Below are 18,769 nucleotides of genomic sequence, written 5' to 3'. Positions count from 1 at the left end.
AAATTAAACAAAATGGTCAAGGGTACTGACAATTCTTTAGCTGCTTCTCGTACAACATGAGCTGGTATACCATCCAATCCCACAGATTTATTGACATTGAGGTTATGCAATAGACTACTCACCTCCACTTCATTCACCACAATTCCCGTATAATCTACTGGTACATTCGTTTCTGCAATGTCACCACCTGGATGATATATTCTTGCAAAGTGCTCACTCAGTAACTCAACTATATCAACTGATTCAGTTACCTCCCTACCATCGGCATTCTTTAAAATCATTCTGCCATGTACATTTTTCCTTTTACTTGCTACATATCTAAAAAATGTTTAGGATTCTCTTTAGCCTGCATGGCCAATGTTCTTTCCTAATCCTTTTTTGCTTTTCTTACCACACTCGTTACCCTTCTGGCCTGCGTTTTATACCGTTCATGTGCCTGCCGGTCACCTTTCTCCTTAAATTCTCTCCATAGTTGTTTCTTTTTTCGCAGCTCAAGATTAATGGTGTTATTCATCCATTTAACCCCTAGTTGATTTATTATTCGGACTCTAAGTATACAGTCAGCCATTGCTTCATGCAAACACTTCTTAACTACCTCCCATGCACTGTCGACTTCTAGTCCTTGCAGTTGTACATGCCATGGCACTGAACCAATCAAACTCCTAAGCTTGTTATACTTTCCAGCCTGATAATTCCACATGTACCCTGTCTTAATTGAAAATTCTACACCTTTAGCCACCTCCCAAGTCAAGACCCTATGATCACTCTCAACGATTGGTGGCAATGTGGTCACATTTGTTACAGCCAAATCCTCAGATGTAATTACTAGGTCAAGCACTCTCTGATCCATAGTATTTTCCATTACATGCTGTTGCGATAGTTATCCCTTAATAACCGCATAAAATCCAATTCCCTCCTCCTGTGTGTCCTCTCCTCACTCCAATCAATGTGACCATAGTTGGAATCTCCCATAATAATCACCCTCCTTCCACTCATTTCTTCTATTTGCTTGTGCATACTGTCAACACCATCTTTTCCATCACCTGGTCTATAGCAGCACCCAATTGTATATTTAGTTCTGCTAGCCACAATCTCACACCAAATGGCCTCAAATATGCTCTTTTCTCTATCCTACAATTCAACTTCTATTCTCCTTGGCTGCAGCTCATCAGCTATCATCAACAATACTCCTCCCCCCATTTTATTCTCCCTGTCATTCCTGAACACACTATACCCATCACATTCAATCCCACTAGCTATATCATCTACAGTCAGCCATGTTTCACTAATACCAATAACCTGTGGTCTGGAAGTGCCAACCATGGCCAAAAACTCTTCCTTCTTGTTCCTAATACTCCTAGCATTAGTGTACATGAATTTAAGAGCCCCATTAGCCCGAACCCTACCTTGATGCTTTATATTAAGTATCCCACTCTGATTTGTTGTCCTTATTTGCTCGGGCATATTATATTCATTCTTACATTCAACTGCCTCCCTAAGGACTGTATATCTACTCCCCCCCCCCTTAATAAATCTAGTTTCCCTGAATTTGCACATCCACTACATTCAGCAACACTTTCTCAAGTCTTCTTACACCGTAACCATTCAAATGCAAGCCATCCATCTTATATAGATCCTTTCGCCCATCGAACTCGCTCCACACGTCCACAAATTCCACACCACTCGTCATACATAACCCACGCATAAAGTCATTCGCAATTATGGCCCTCCTTTTAAACATTTCACTGTCATACCATGGCAAAAGACTAATCATTCTAACCCTCTCACTCTTTTCTTTTGCTACCTCAAACAATTCATTCGGGTCTTTTATCATTTCCATTTTGTCTCCTTTCAAATCATTCGTACCTGCCACAACAATCATTTCTTTCACCCTTTCCTTTTGCTCTCTATAGACTCAGTTACATCCTTTATGGTCGCACCAGGTTGGTACGATTTTTTCAAATCCTCTACTATCACACCTCGTACTAACGAGTCTCCATACAGCACTCTATCCTTCATTTTGTTCATGTTCACGCTTATACGTCTATTTTTCCTGTAATACTTTTTATTATTGGCTGGTTCATATAGTTAAACGTTTAAAATATTTTTCTTCTAGTACTTGAAAATAGGACAAATCTTTATCCTTTTTGTCAGCATGCATTTTAGTTAAATGCTTTTGTAGCCTTGAAGGCTTCATTGGTTCATTTGAAAACACTTTTTGGCAAATCAAGCACATGGGTAATAATTGGTTCATAGGAGACTGAATAAAACCATATTTCAAATACTCAATACTGTTCTGTCGACATTTCTTCTTATATTCAGACATAATGAAGTAATAAAATTTGCAAAAATATTCACAAAATAAAAGATTTAATTTACATTTTGTATGACTCCACTTATCTATCACACTTTCGACTGATGATTGTTGGCAAAGCACACAAATAATAATGAAACTTATTCCTAAACTACTGGTATTTATAGATTTGAAATCTAGCCCAAATCGACTTGCATGTATTGACTTGTTTGCGATACCAACGTACTCATGCTTTGAACAAGTCACTGCAAGCACCAATATTCCTGTCAAAATAAGCTGAATTGAGTGAATTACCTACGTAATAGTTGACTGACATACTACTAGTTAAGACTCGTCTGCTGCATAGATAGACTAAAACCTGTATGGCACAATCAATTTTTACAATAGCAAAAAATGAATAAATTTTTTAAGTATATAAAAAATAGAAGTTAAAATATCCTGTATGACACGTTCAATTTTTTATTTTGCACGGAAGCGCATTTTGTTCGTTCGACCACGACATTGTACGAATAATTATAAATAATAATAAATAAAATAATTACACAAGATATAAACAACAAACCTACAAAACATAACCACAGAAAACAGTATAATAAGTTTCGAATAATATTTGCTTTGTTTTTTCCCTCTAGTTAGCAATATAAGTTAGTACTAACTAGGCAATATAAGTTAGTACTAATTAAAATTTACGATTTTATTTCTTTCTTGCCATTATTATTTTTGCTCATAATATTAAATTATATAAAATTGGTTTTTATTTTTGTACAAATCAATTAGAAAAGTGGTTTTATATATTTTATATATATTTTGAAATGAAATATAACATATATTTGCTACTGTAAACATAACCTATTATACATACATATATGCATGCTCTATTTTCTCATTGACATAGAAAATTGACATCTATTTCTATCTGACATGGTAAATTTTCAAATGATTAAATAATTGAAATAGAAAATTGATAAAAAAAAATTGATCGTGTAAGACAGGCATAAGATGAATTAAAATGCAATATTTAAATTTTAAATGATTATCTAATCGCAAAATTACGATTATAATTAATTACGAAAATAATTAATTTTTAAATATGTATTATTAATTTCTTCTATAAAGAGCCACTGACCCTAGACCTCCTGAATGCTTCTGATCCCACTATAGCCCCCCTAGAAGTCTTCAGCACCCACTGGGGGGCAGTACCGTCCACTTTGGGAACCTATGATATAGATGATGAATAACAGTTGAGATAATGTATGCCCTTCTTGCACACCTGACATAACATCAAACCATCTTTCTGTACCTCCTTCAATTCTAACTGCTGATTTACAACTCAAATAGAGACTATGTATTGGTTGATAATATAATGTCCCATTTACACCATATAACTGGAGCATTTTGAACAGCTTTCCTCTTCGAACCTTGTCACACGCCATTTCCAGATCTACAAAACTTAAATACAGATTCTGTTATATTCCCATGATTTCTTAACTATTTGTCTTAAAGTGAAAATCTGATTCTTATTTTCCTTCACAATTTTTCTTAGCTGTTTCTCAAGGATATAACTGGAGCATTTTGAACAGCTTTCCTCTTCGAACCTTGTCACACGCCATTTCCAGATCTACAAAACTTAAATACAGATTCTGTTATATTCCCATGGTTTCTTAACTTAAAGTGAAAATCTGATTCTTATTTTCCTTCACAATTTTTCTTAGCTGTTTCTCAAGAATACTTGCATAAATCTTACCAGGAACACTCATTAGAGAAATTCCTCTTTAATTCTCACATTCAGCTTTATTTCCTTTTTTTTTTTATAGATGAGTACTATGAGCACTCTATTCCAATCATTTGGAAATCAACCCTCTGACTAGGCCTTCTGAATTATGCAATGTAGCTACTGTAAAACTTTTATACCTCCATATTTTAGCATTTCTGGTCAAATATCATCCACTCCAGCTGCCTTTCCACATTTCAGGTTTTTGATAGCTTTTTCTACTTCAAGTTCAGATATATATTTCAGATTGCATTCTTGTTGAGTGTTTTTTATCACCATGCTGTCACTGCTCATTTCATTTAGCAATCTTTCAAAGTAATTACTCCATACATCAACAGTATCTTTATCCTCAGTTTTTATGTCCCATTTATCTCTGTTTTTTTTTTTTTTTTTTTTACAGTACCCATTCCTCCATTCCTGAGCTTTTCAATAGCCTCCATAATATTTTATCACCTTCCTGATATTTATTTTCAATATTCTTACCAGTCTTCCCATGACTACTGTTTATCTAATTTTACACAATACTTTGCTTTCTTACATTTTTTCTCTGTATTCCCTAAGAACATAAGGTGATTTAGCTGCTTGCCATAAACTTTCAATGAGTTTTTTTCATTTCCTTGACTGCCTCTTTAACTTCCTGAGTCCACCATAGAGTTCTGATTTTTCTATCTTCATAGTTGACCTCACTGCGTGCCTCTCTGGCTGAATCAATCAAAGTTTTCTTTAGTTTGTCACTGAATCTCCAAGGTTTGGTTTTTCTTTTCAAACTGTTTCAGTTTTTTTTTAATAATGTTTGTGTATTTGAGTCTACAGTTCACATCTGATAGCTTTTTAACTATGATTTGTTTCAAACTTTCTTACACACCCTTCTTTTCAATATGAAGTTCAATTTTTATCCTGCTCAAAAATCACTATCAGAATTAAATTCTAAAGACTGCAGCTCTTTGTCTTCAGCAACTAAATTAGAGGAACATTCGCTTGGTTTATTTAATTCTGAATTAACCAACCTATGATACTCTACCATTAATTCATCCGTGTTAGATTCTTTGTTACGATTAAGATTTTAATATTGTACATTATCTGAATTATGTACTTTTAATTTTGGAATTTCCTGTTCGAAATTCCAAATTCGAACCAAATTCTTAATTTTCAGTTTTGCTTTTGTAATTGAATGATGAGGTTTTAAATTATTTTCTTTCGTACTACATAAATGTGAATGTGATGCACAATTAGGTATCAGGACACCCCTTCATTCCTTCAGTATCTTATTCATGTTCTCTCCTAACTTAATTAGTGTTCATTTGTGTCTTTGTATCTATATTAGAAATAACGGAATATAGTTCATCAGAAAAAATTGGATCAAAACCATATAAATTAAAACCTGGTTTTTCTTTGATAACAGCATGAAAAGTATATCTGCATGCAAATAATGCTTGTGAAAGATACATATACCTGCTGTTCGTTTTGGTTCATTTAGACCAGGGATCGGCAACCTACGGCTCTTTGAATGAATATTGCGACTCTTTTCGTTATTAAACAATCTACTTTTGAATAATGCAAAATGAATGTTATTTATTAAATTAGAAACTAAAAACCCTAAATATAGCATTTGCAATAAATTAAGGGCATTTTACATTAAGTCAAGGATATTTTACAATTGAAAATAGTACATGCGATGCTGAAAAATTTAATACTTTCATGTTTGAACTCTTTGAAATCATATGCGATAATCCTTCTTTACATTCATCTTGGATTATCATGGATAATGCAAGAATTCATAAACCCACTGATTTGTCAAATATTTGTTTTAATTATTCATGCCAATTAAAATTACTTTCACCATATTCGTGCATGCTTAATCCCGTAGAAAACATTTTTTCGAAGATAAAATCTTATATGAGAGAGGTTTTGTCTTTAATGGAAAGAAATAATCTTCCTGATTTGATTCATGATGCGGTAGTAAGAATTACTACAATGGGCGGGGGGGGGGGGGTTGCATTTGTCTGTAGACCCTGTATTGGTCACTCCCATACCTCACTGGGTTTTGGGAGTGAAGCCTTCTACCAGAAGAAGAGGTAGAAGTATTGCAGATGCCCTTTCCATACAGAGTTACTAGAACAATCGCATACATCCATGGTAGGATTCGAACTCGCAGCCTCTTGGCTGGAGAGCGGATATGCTGATCACTCGGCCAATCAGTCTGAGCTTTTTTACAACAAATTCTTGCAAAAACAATTAATGTTCATTAGAGAGTTCTTTATCAGGCCCTTTCTCAAAAGATAAAACTTCTTAACTATCATGGGATTATTTACATAACGAATCCTGTGGTGAATTCATCACTAAAAAAAACACGTACTAACCACAGTAATAACTATTTAATTTGTAAATATTTCATCCCAAGTATCTTTTGACATCATCAGTACAATAGTTCAAACAATTGTTTGAACTACTGTACTGATGATGTCCTTGGTCCCACTGAGTACAAATATTCTTACCTCAGGCAATTTAATTACAAAAAGCACAAATTCTTTATCGGAGAATAACAGTTTCTTACTACTTTATAAACTAAATCTATCAAAATAGAGCTCTTCATTAATGTCACTTCATAGTTTTCGATTTCTCTAATTCAGTCACCAGTGTCCTTGAAACAGAAAAAGAAGAAACCTTTTGTTATTTTCTTCGTTCATTGAAATAACGTCTACTTTTATTACTGTTCACTTGTTGACAGTATCAGCTTTTTCAGTCAAAGGATTCACTTTCCTATGATTCCTTTTCAGAGTCTTCTATTAATACATTCTATCAAATTTTTCAAATACTTCCTAAAACAAAATTCTATGGTCTTCATTCTCAAACTTCCATTCTCTCTTTCTTCTTTCTTTTTTTCTTTTTGTTACTCCAATCCTGGATGCTTTCGTCAGCTGTCAATCACCTCAACTTCCTTGGCAAACATGCGCACTTGTTCAACTAAGCAAGTGAGAAGCCAGTCATGGCTGACACGTCATCATTAGCAAAAGGAAAGTATCTTTATGACGAATAACATCACAGTGTACTTAACAATTGTGAATTAGGATAAAGACCCATTGAAATTATTACAACTGTCAGAATTTGGTAAAGACATTTTTTTTTCTTTACTATATATACACCTTTCTAATCAGGCACATGGCAAGTGCCAATCATATGTGGTTACAAAACTGAAACTAATAAAAAAAATTATATAGAGAAGCAATTGTAAATGGATTCATAATTGTAAATTATGATTATTTTTACAGTAGCTTATACTAAAAAAAATATCTCTTGGTCCATGTGGTATTCTTCCAGTTATGCAAAAAAACTTGTGCTCCAGAATTAACATCTATTCTTTATCATTCAGTGTGTACAAAATACTAAAACACACGAATGCAGATATAAAAGAAACTGCAAATACAAGGTGGTATCAAAAAGTTTCGGGACTAGGTTTGTAACACGCCAACAGATGGCAGCACAAGAGTGCATGCACAGTCACAGGGAGCACCTACCTTCATAAGTCAGTGTGGCAAAAGACATCGTCCTATGTACATCGGGAGCTATGTAACTGATGCTATTCTGACCACCTGCATTACCACATCTGCGATTTCATCATTAACAGCAAGTTAGAACAAAGAGCAAACGTGAAATTTGAGGATTATTACTGGTGATGAAACTTGAGTGTACGGGTATGACCCTGAGACGAAGCAACAGTCCTCACAGCGGAAGAGCCCATCATCTCCATGACCGAAAAAAGGCGAGGCAGGTCCGCAGCTCGACCAAATGCATGCTCATCATCTTTTTCGACATTCGTGGCATTTTGCATCGAGAATTCGTTCCTCATGGGCCAGACCGTCAATAGCGAGTTCTACTGCCAGGTTTTAAGGTGTCTGAGGGAGGACATTCGGCGCAAGTGGCCAGATCTGTGGTGCATGAAAAACTGGATGCCCCACGACAACAATGAGCCCTGTCACCGAGCTCTCCTCACACATGAGTTTCTCGCCAGAAACAACATGATCTCACTTCAGCACCCACCCTACTCGCCAGATTTGGCTTCTGCAGGCTTCGCCCTCTTCCCAAAGATGAAGATCCAACTCAAAGGTCACCATTTTGACACCATTGCAGAGATCCAGCGTGAATCGCAAAGGTGCTTAACATGCTTCGAAAAGAAGACTTCCAGGACACATTTCAGAAGTGGCAAGAATGCTGGGAGCGCTGTATTGATATGCAAGGGGACTATTTTGAAGGTGATAGTGTGCAAACGTAGATAAATAAAGTAATTTCTCGTAAACAGAGCTAGTCCCGAAACCTTTTGATACCACCTCGTATAAATTGTGAAATAGATGTAAAAGAATTCTTGGATTACTTTACAGATCTTTGGACGGATAATACTGGCATCAAAAATAATTACACCAGAAACTTACAAAATACCTTAAATGTGATATGATAACAATGAAAGAATTAAAGGACAACCTAAATGGCAGCTCAGTTGTAGGGGACAAAGAAATGCATCACCAATTTAGCTTTATGGGTACCAAGCGAATGATCATTATGGGTGACTTTAATTTTCCAAACATTGATTGGGTAGAAAAGAAATCTCATGATCAGAAAGAACAAAAATTTATTGAATTGTTGCAGGATAAATTTCTCAAGCAGCATGTGAAAGAAGGAACTCGAGGTCAAAGAGTTGGATTTGCTCATAGCATCAGAAGGGATCTCTGTCAAGAATAAAGCTATTTTACCACCAATTGGTGACAGTGGTCATGCTGTTCTTGCTTGGGAAGTATCTACTTGTATTGAAACTCCGATTAAATCAGGCTACATGCTGAATTACAAAGCTGGAAATTATGATCAAGTTAGAAGAATATTATCTTTGGTCCCATGGTATCAGTTACTGAATGGAAAAAATGTCAGCAATGCATGGGAATCTTTGAAAAAGTGCTTGAATAAGGCGGTATCTGAATGTATCCCTAGTGTTCGAAGAGTAAATAGGTTGGGTGTGAAATGGATGTGCAGCCTTATTAAGCTAGAAATTCATAAGAAGATGATGTGGAAAGAGTATAGTGAGAATAAGAGTGAGAGGAGTTATGAAATATATAAAACTCAGGCCAGAAAAGTAATGAGTATTGTGAGAAAAGCTAAAACGGAGTATGAAAAGAAATTGGCCATGCAAGCTAAAGGCAATCCAAAAGAATTTTATCGTTATGCCACAAGCAAAAGAAAGAATGAATGTGGAAGAATAACTTTATTGAATGCAGATGGTACACAAGTGTCGGAAACTAAGGAGATTGTTCAGTTAATGAGTGCTCACTTTGCTAAGATATATCAACCAGGTGTATGTAGTATGGTGCACAGTGCTACTGCTATGTTGGATGAGTTAGAGGATCATGAAAATGAGGTTGAAGAGCTTTTGCATAACCTGGATAAGAATTTGCCAATAGGGACAGATGGAATATCTGCCGTTTGTTAAAGGAATGTTCACCTGAATTGGCTAGGCCTTTTACACATTTGTATAACTTGAGTCTCAGCTCAGAAATGATACCACAAGACTGGAAGGAATGTAATATAGTTCCATTGCACAAGGGTGGTGCAAAAACTAATGTGTCTAACTACTGACCTATTAGTATTTCTGGTGTGGTAGTGAAGATTTTAGAGAAGTTAGTAAGAACTTGCATACAGAAATGGATAGACAAACATTCTATACTCTGCAGGGAACAGCATGGGTTTACTAAAGGAAGGTCATGTTTTAGCAATTTGCTCGTATTTTATAACAATGTTACGGCCGAGTTGGATAAAGGAAATGGATACACTATGATATGTTGGATTTTTCTAAGGCATTTGATAGGATACCACACGATAGGCTGTTGCGTAAACTGGAGAATATGGGATTGGAACATAATCTATTGACTTGGATCAGGGGATGGTTAACAGACAGATATCAAAAAGTGGTATACAGTGGGTGTGAATCTACCAGATTTAAGGTAACCAGTGGTGTACCTCAGGGTTCAGTCCTTGGGCCATTATTGTTCAATCTATACATTAATGACTTCAAGCAGGGTCTATCATCAGATTTGCAATTGTTTGCTGATGATGCAAAGATAGGCAGGGCAATCAGGGATGCTACTCATTCATTCTCAACTTCTGGTTGCCCTCTCATTCTCTCTCCATACAATGAAAAATTCCATCTATTGGTAGCCTATATGACTTAGAAGTTTGGAAGTCTATCGTATCACCTCTTCCTTCTATTTGCTAGAGTCTGTAGCTAAAAATTCACAATCTTTCCTCATACTCTAATTCCAAAGTCCAAGTAACATCTTTAACATTTTTCTATGCATCATGCTCACTATATCTACACCACTGCACATAGTAGTCCAGATAAATCGTATCAAGACCTTGTAAAGAGGCAGAAATAACTTACTTATCCTTACATTTTAATATTCCTTTGTGCACTCCAATTATCCTCTGTTATATTTGCTATATGACCCTGTGAATTTTAACTTCCTTTCCTCTATAACTTCAAGATTCCTAGCCTGATCATTCTTCTAACATAATCTCACCAATATAGTATGCCATTGGATATCTCATTACATTCAAGTGCATAACTTGACATTTACTAGTATTGAATTTAACAGTCTTTGCGAGTGCTGCATGTCAGTCATTCCTGATTATCCTGCCTATCTTTGCATCAGCAGCAAATATATAACACCTGTCAAATCCTACCTGATATCATTAATGTAAATATTGAAAAATAATGGATCAAGGACTGATCCCTGTGGTACACTACTGTGCACCTTGAAGCTTGCACCCACACCAAACAGCATGGAAGATTAACGACTCATGCAGCAGTCCTCCATGGTATATCATGTCAAAAGCTTTAGCCAAGACCAAAATTATCATCATGTATCCATTTCCCCCATGTCTAACTCAACCATATCTACTTGGTATGAAATATGAGCAAGTTGCTCAAACATGACCTTCCTTTACTTTGCAAAGTAGTTTCACTGTCAACCATTTCTGTATACAAGCTCTTACCAATGTTTCCAAATTCTTCACCACCACTCCAGCGATACTGATGATTAATAGTTAGACATATCAGTATTTGCACCACCCTTGTGTAGTGAAATTATCATACTTCTACTCCAATGGAATCCTGCCTTTGCTGAGACTGAAATTATACAACCATGTTAAAGGCACAGCCAGTTGAGCTGAACGCTCTTAACATCTGTGCTAATATCCAATCATACCTTATTGCCAGATGCAACAACTTCTCCAGTACCACTTTCTCACCCACCAGATAACAAGCTCTGGTGAGTTTACTTCTGTATCATTTATCTTTTCCTGTGATCTTCATCTTTATCCTGTTTATAAACTTGATGGTAATCACTTCCTATTTCAAACCCCCTGTATACTTATCTGTTCTGAACAAGTGTGACGATATCACTTAAAGCATCAATAATAAAATTTTTCTTAATTCTTGTATATTCTCCTCATATGAATTTATGGACATCTTTATGTGTAACATGGCTTTAATCCTTGTCCATGTCCTGAACTGAAATCTAGCAGATACTTACCATTATCCCTCGTTCCCTTTTTTTCCATATTTTTACCAAGTATTTCTAATAATCTGGAGTTAATTTTTTCTGATCTGCAGCTTTCTAATAAGAATCACTTTTTATCTTCTATAATTATATATTTTTTTAATTCTTCCTTCCTGAAACTTGTGGGATCATAGGCATAAACAAATCAGTCTGATTTCCCATTTTGAAACTTGTGTACCTGCACTATACTTTAAAATTTCATACCATTTTAGAAGTTGAAAAAAGCATTGAACAGTTACTCCTTTCTTTCCCCATTCACTATTGCCAGATTATATCATCACACACACACATGCACATCATTGTATTTTAGAAGTACTCACTTATCTTTTTTTTTTCTTTTTTGAAAAAAAAACAAACAACACTAGTTATTATAATATTGTAGTTTTGCCTTTCTGCTAGATCCACCTGTTTCCCAGTGTTGCTTTATATGTGCAGAGTGTGCATGTCATCAGATCTATTGAACTGTAGGCTATTCCAATTGCTGACTTCTTTTTTTTTTAATTTTTTTTATTGTAATCAGAGATGTAATCCATCCATCAGTGGCTTTAACAGGCACTTAAGCACCCATAGCCTTCCAAGTATCCTTGAACTTCTCAACCATAATATGAGGATAAGGGAGTTACCCCTATGCTTCCAAGTATTCTTGTCTGAAAATTGCATGTGTTCTACTGGCCAGTTTGAGGGACGAAAAATCAGAGTTTCCGGGAGAAAAACTTTCTACCTTCGTATGAAACTGGCTAACTCACCTTTAGTTGAAAGAGACCAGATAAAGGTTCCTCACGTCGTGAATGGGACTCGAACCCAGGTCTTTCCGACCGAAGGGCTTCATCTATACCAACTAAGCTATGGAGGACTAATGAGAGATGTGATATCAAAGTTAAAGAAATTTGGATTTTTGAGGATGAGGATAATAGAGTAAATGGTGGTTTTCCTATCTTAGTTAACTGCATGGAACATTTCAAGTAGCACGTCCTCTCTCTCTCTCTCTCTCTGCGAGGCTTTCTCTATGGCTCTGTTCTGCTATATGGATGATATCTTTGTTGTCTGAAAATCTTTCTTGATAGATGTAGATTTTTACTTTTGCAGAATTAAGTCTATCCATCCAAAAGTCAATTTTACATGGTGGTACCAGAAAATATGAGCCTTTCTTTCCATTCCTAAAATTCTCATTCTAGGACAGCCTAAAAAAAAAGGAGTTTGCAGAAAGAAAACTAATGCAGGGAGAAAAGGATCAACTTTCTTCTTCTTCTCATCCAGGAGTATACTGTATTCCTTGCTCTTGTGATTTTATGTATTAGGCAGATGGGGATATCTGTGTTGGTACACTTAGAGTGCTAAGATTAAATTCCATGTGTAGTAAAAGTCTTGCCAGTCACATTTCTGTCTGACACAAAGTTCAATAGAAAGTGTTGTCACATCATTAATGATGTGGTTAAGGCATTATATATTACTTGAGTTACTTTACATCCCATCCTTGCTTTCCTCCATTCTATGGAAACCTCACCCACATTAATCTTGTAACATCTTCTCATTAACTAAAATCTGGAAATGGCACTTCCTCAGTTTTCTTAGTGTTCTTCTCTGGATATCCCATTGCAGTATATCCACATTCCCTTGAAAATCACGTTACCAAATCTACAGACAGTAATTCATATTTGACCTGGTGAAACTATAATTTCTTCTATATGTCAAGGTCCTCATCATTAAAAACCATTGAAAAAATTCTGATGTCTTCACAAGTTTAGTAATGCAATTCTTAAACTTTGAGTTCCTGTCTATCCCTACTTCATATCTCAAATTAAACTGTAAGTGCTCCAAAACAGACCTCTGGCATGTCATTAGTAACTTTCTTCCTCCAGGATATTGCTCTTCCATACATAACCTGCTTATATACCTATTTAACAGCCAGTTACCTGTCTAACTTAATGATCTGTTATCTGATTCCATTCATTCATTCCAGTTTGGTTACCAACTTCTCATGTGGCAGTCTGTCAAAGGCTTCTGTAAAATCTAAGTAAATCACTACATATGCATCTCTCTTACCCAATATGATTTGCATGATAACCTAATTACTATAGTAGCATTTTCCTTGTCAGCTTTGATTAAATTAATCTTTTTTTTTTTCCTGTAGAATATTGCTTTATGGGCTTAGTTTTGCATATAGTAGTTAAATCATAGATCCTGGTGTTCATCATTATTCCTAACTATCTCTGTATTTGTCTGGACATGATAGCAAAGCACTCTCTAAACCTCACCAAGTATGGCTGCATTAATTTACCAAAAATGGGGTGAGATAACCAACCAAACACCTGACTTCTTATCCAGTATTAGAGAATACTAGCATGTTAATTCTTTTATTGGAGCTTAAAGTTGGCAATTCATCAGTGCTTGCATATCCTAAATTCTTCGAAGAAAGTGGAAGAACACTATCTCTTGGAAGATGGTGGACAATTTATCAAAGCATTAACCATGAAATACCTATAAGAGGTAATGCAGGAACAGATAATCTATGAGAAAATGATAGGAAGGAATCTAGTTGGGTTGAGTCATCAGTTAAGCAGATTTGTTCTTCTGGATAAATCAAACATTCGGAGTTTTTTTTTTGTCTACATGCATGTGTGGGAGTAATTCCACCCCCATATGTGAGAACAGTATTTTAAGGTCAGATGGAATTGGGATTTATATAATGTTGGTTCTTAGGTGAGAAGGTGAAAATAGAACATGGTTTTCTGGAGGCTGTGAATACCATGTTTGTACCAGAAAAGATAGTTTTATGTCAGTAATCAAAATTTAATTAGATGTACCTTTAATAACATCTTTGTTAATTTAAAAAAAAAAAAATCATAATTAGGATAATTCTCCTTCTGTATTCAGTTTGTAAACAGATATATGATTCTTCTTTCCCCAAAACAGGGAACTTTGCAGGTATGGATTCATGTTCCTATGGTTTCTGCTAGTGAACAAAGTCAAATATTTATAAATAACCCTTCAGTTTGTAAAGGAGAACAGTTGGATGAACCTGATGATAAAAATGACAGCATAGACACATGGGAATGGTAATATATCTTCATGCATTATTTTGTAAGACTAAATTAATATTTTGGTGACTTTTTAAAAAATAAAATTGATATGTTTGTATTATGCTAATGTTTCTATTATGACCAAAAAATGAATTTACTACTCTGAGATCGAAATACTTACGGCAAACTTGGTTATGATCCTACAAAAAGACAGCTCAAGAAACTGAACAAGTTACTTGCTGAAACCACTTCCTTAGATGAAGAAACGATAAATAAAACTCAGGACATACCATGCTAGAATATATGGTTTACCTAAGCTTCACAAGAATAACGTTCCACTTAGACTTGTTGTGAATTCTATTAGCAGCCCGACTTACAAGTTATCAAGATTTTTATCTAACCTTCTCTGTCCTCACATAGGCCACTCAGCCTCATCAATTAAAAATTCCACAGTTTCATGCAAAAATAAAAGACATTCAACTGTTGGAAATTGACATGCTAATTAGCTTCGACATTGTCTCCCTCTTCACTAATATTCCCCATAAGGAAACGGTAGACTTGTTGACTCAGAAATTTCCATCTGATATTGTTGAATTATTCAAATTAAGTTATTACGTCTGATTACTTCACTTGGAAAGAAAAAATTTACAAGCAAGAGGAAGGAGCAGCAATGGGATCTCCCTTATCACCAAACTTAGCAAACCTGTTTCTAGAATACCTTGAAGAAAAAATTTTCACGTTTAAACTCAAACCAAAAATTTGGCTACGATATGTCGATGACATCTTTGCTGTCTGGGGTCATTCCAAACAAGAACTACACCTGTTTCTAGTTAAAATAAACCTTCTTCATCCTCGCATCAAATTTACGCTAGAAAAAGAATCTCCACAGTGTGTCTCTTTTCTGGATTTACACATCCAAAGAAAATAAGATGGTTCCATCTCCACTTCTGTCTATCACAAGCCGACATTTTCAGGGCACTACATTCACAATTCTTCTGCTTATCATCCATCTCAAAAATTTGGCATCATTAAATCATTAGTAACCAGAGCACACAGATTCTGCTCCTCTGAAGAATCTCTAAACCAAGAATTGGTAATATACAAAAATACAGCCATACTAAATGGATACAATCTTAAAACAACTCAAAAAATCACCAGTCACTTCCCCACACATCAACCTAGACAAGAACAAGCCCATAGGATTCCCATACCTTATGTCAAAGGCATCTCCGAACATCTTTCAAAAATTATGAAGAAATACAAACTTGCTACTACCTACAAACCAATCAACTAGATCTATAACTTGTTACCTTCTCCTAAAGACAAACTCTCACCTCTGATGCTACCTGGCGTGTATGAGGTTCCATGCTTCTGTAAATTGTCTTACTATGGACAGACAGGTAGATCTGTTCATAAACGCATTTCGGAACATCAAGACCATATCTGTCTTATCAAACTGCAGAAATCTGGCCTCGCACAACACGGAGTGGAAAACCCAAACCATAGATCCATTGGGAAAAGGCCAAACTTCTACATAGATCTTTATATAAACATGAAGGTTTATATAAAGAAAGTGTTGAAGCCCTACTTCACAGATGAAATCTAAACCATAATGATGTTCTTGCTATTCCTAATTGTTATACAAAATTGTGTAAAATAATTTTTATATATGTAATCTTTTTTCTTTTTTTTTTTTCCTCCAGATATATTTTAATTTAATTCTATAACACTCTACTGCACCCATATTGGGATTCCATTGTAATCATGTGCCCTGACTGTATATTAATCCTAGTATTGTTTGAATTAACTGTGACGATGTCCTAAGATACTTAGGATGAAATATTTACTTATTAATACTTTTTACTATGGTTATTACGTGTGTTTGTTTAGTCATGAATTCACTACAGGTTTCATTGTACAATAAAATATTTGTTTTTGCCAATTTTAAGTAATATTAGCTATGAATGGAGTAAAGGTAAATCATTAAAGAAATTTGTTTTAAATATTTTTAAAATAACTTGCATTGATGGCAATTTTTATACCAAAAGAGCACAAACTTCTGCAAATTATTGCTTTTGTGGGAAATTTCTCACAGGTGGAGCACTTTTCGTGGTGTATGCAATACAGAAAAAAAACTTGGACTTGCCCTAGAACTGAGTGCTGATCTCCCATCAGATGAAGAAATTGATCGGTGGCTTGGTGAGCCAGTAAGATGTATATATGTTCCTACATCATTATTTTTAACAAATAAGAAAGGGTATCCTGTTCTTTCGCGTGCTCATCAAAATCTTATCAGAAGATTATACAAGGTAATAAAATCAGCAGCAAGGTATTTCAGAACTTCCAAAGTTAAATTGCAGTATTTTTAATATTGTTATTGTATTTAGAAAGTCCATCAAATTTTGTCTTTGTGAAGTTTATTTTATTTATTTTTTCAAATAGTTTACAAATTCCTACTATAAAAAATGTGTGTGTGTGTGTGTGTGTGTGTGTGTGTGTGTGTGTGTGTGTGTGTGTGTGTGTGTGTGTGTGTGTGTGTGTGTGTGTGTGTGTGTGTGTGTACAAGGATGGTCTGAAACGTTCTTGGCCTAACAATGAAAAAAACGAGTTTATAATTTCAATTCAACATAATCTCCCTTAAGACTAATACATTTATTCCAGAGATTCTCCAGTGCCATTATCCCATCCCTGTAGTGGTTCTCAGTAAAATCTGCAAAATACTCCTTTACAGCTGCAATCACCTCTTGATTCGAAGAAAAACGCTGACCAGCGAGGAAGAGCTTGTTTCGTGAAGAGATAGAAGTCGGAGCCAAATCTGAGAAATATGGTGGATGTTTCAACAATTCATAGTGTAGATACCTTAATTTTCATATTGCCAAAACACCTTTGTGGGTGATGCATTGTCCTGATGAAAGACAATTTTTTTCCTTCTGCAAACCGGGTCTTTTCTCATGAATTTTTTTGTCTAGTCTGGTTAAAAGATCAGAATAATATTCCCCAGTTATTGTTTTACCCTTTTCAAGGTAATTAATAAACAAAATTCCTTTAGCATCCCAAAACACCGATACCATGACCTTTCCTGCTGATGGAATTGACTTTGTCTTCTTTGGCACTGAACAACCGGCTTCTGTCCACTGTTTTGACTGCTGTTTGTATTCTGGTGTGTAATGGTGAATCCAAGTCTCATCCATAGTAATAAATCGATGCACAAAATCAGTTTTATTCTTGTTAAAACACTCCAAGCACTGTTCAGAGATTTTCATGTAAGTCATTTTTGATTTGCTGTGAGCAAACTCGGCAACATCTTGCACAAAGCTTTTTCATTTGCAATTCTTCATGCAAAATATATCCTACACTATTCAAATTAAGTGGATATTGAATCCAACATTATTTCAAAGCCGAATAGAGAAACTACAAGCGTTTCATGCTGAATATAGAAACTATAAAAGTTTCTGCGATTCCAAGCGTAAGCAAACCTTTGATGACATGGGGCAACTCATAGTAAAGGTGGAGTAAGAACTGATCACTATCCTTAGTATTTCTCATAATGTAAAACACATCTCCTAGCAGACATGTATGATGTTATACATTATGGGGGAGGGGTTTCACTACCTAGACCGGTTTCGACCTTTATTGAGGTCTCATCAGTGGGAGCCAGACCCAAATAAATACTCAGGTTAAAGTGATGCAGAACTTATACTTTACCATACGAGTTGCTAAAAAAGGTGTCACATCACAAAAGGCACCAAGAATTACTGAAAAAGAGAGCCAAAAGGCTTCACTTTGGCGATGCAAAATTATTCAATAATTTGAATAATTTTGCATCACCGAAGTGAAGCCTTTTGGCTCTCTTTTTCAGTATATCCTACGCATTCTTTTGAAATTCCTATAATCTCATCAATTTCATGCACTTTGACTCGCCTGTCATCCAATATGTCATCAATGATTTCTGGTGTTGTTACACTTTTTGGACATCCTTCACGTGGATCATCTTCAAGGCTGGTAAGGCATATTTAAACTCGGCAGCCAATTTCTTAATGTTGAAATAAAGGAGAAGAGTGCC

General features: G+C 35.3%; 1 protein-coding gene across 1 annotated transcript in view; it reads left to right on the top strand.

The window, feature by feature from the left end:
• The window catches only part of csul (protein arginine N-methyltransferase 5), a 176,954-nt gene that overhangs the window by 43,776 nt on the left and 114,409 nt on the right, over positions 1 to 18,769 (top strand). The window contains exons 5-6 of the mRNA XM_090408092.1: positions 14,600 to 14,742; positions 16,802 to 17,015. Of these exons, the coding sequence (XP_090264218.1) occupies positions 14,600 to 14,742; positions 16,802 to 17,015 (357 nt within the window). The remainder of the gene's footprint in view (positions 1 to 14,599; positions 14,743 to 16,801; positions 17,016 to 18,769) is intronic.

The sequence above is a fragment of the Typopeltis vanoorti genome, chromosome 18 (assembly GCF_054136105.1).
Source record: "Typopeltis vanoorti isolate ZY-2024b chromosome 18, IOZ_Tvanoo_1.0, whole genome shotgun sequence".
In the NCBI taxonomy this organism is placed as follows: domain Eukaryota; kingdom Metazoa; phylum Arthropoda; class Arachnida; order Uropygi; family Thelyphonidae; genus Typopeltis; species Typopeltis vanoorti.
This window is presented reverse-complemented; position numbering and strand designations above follow the sequence as displayed.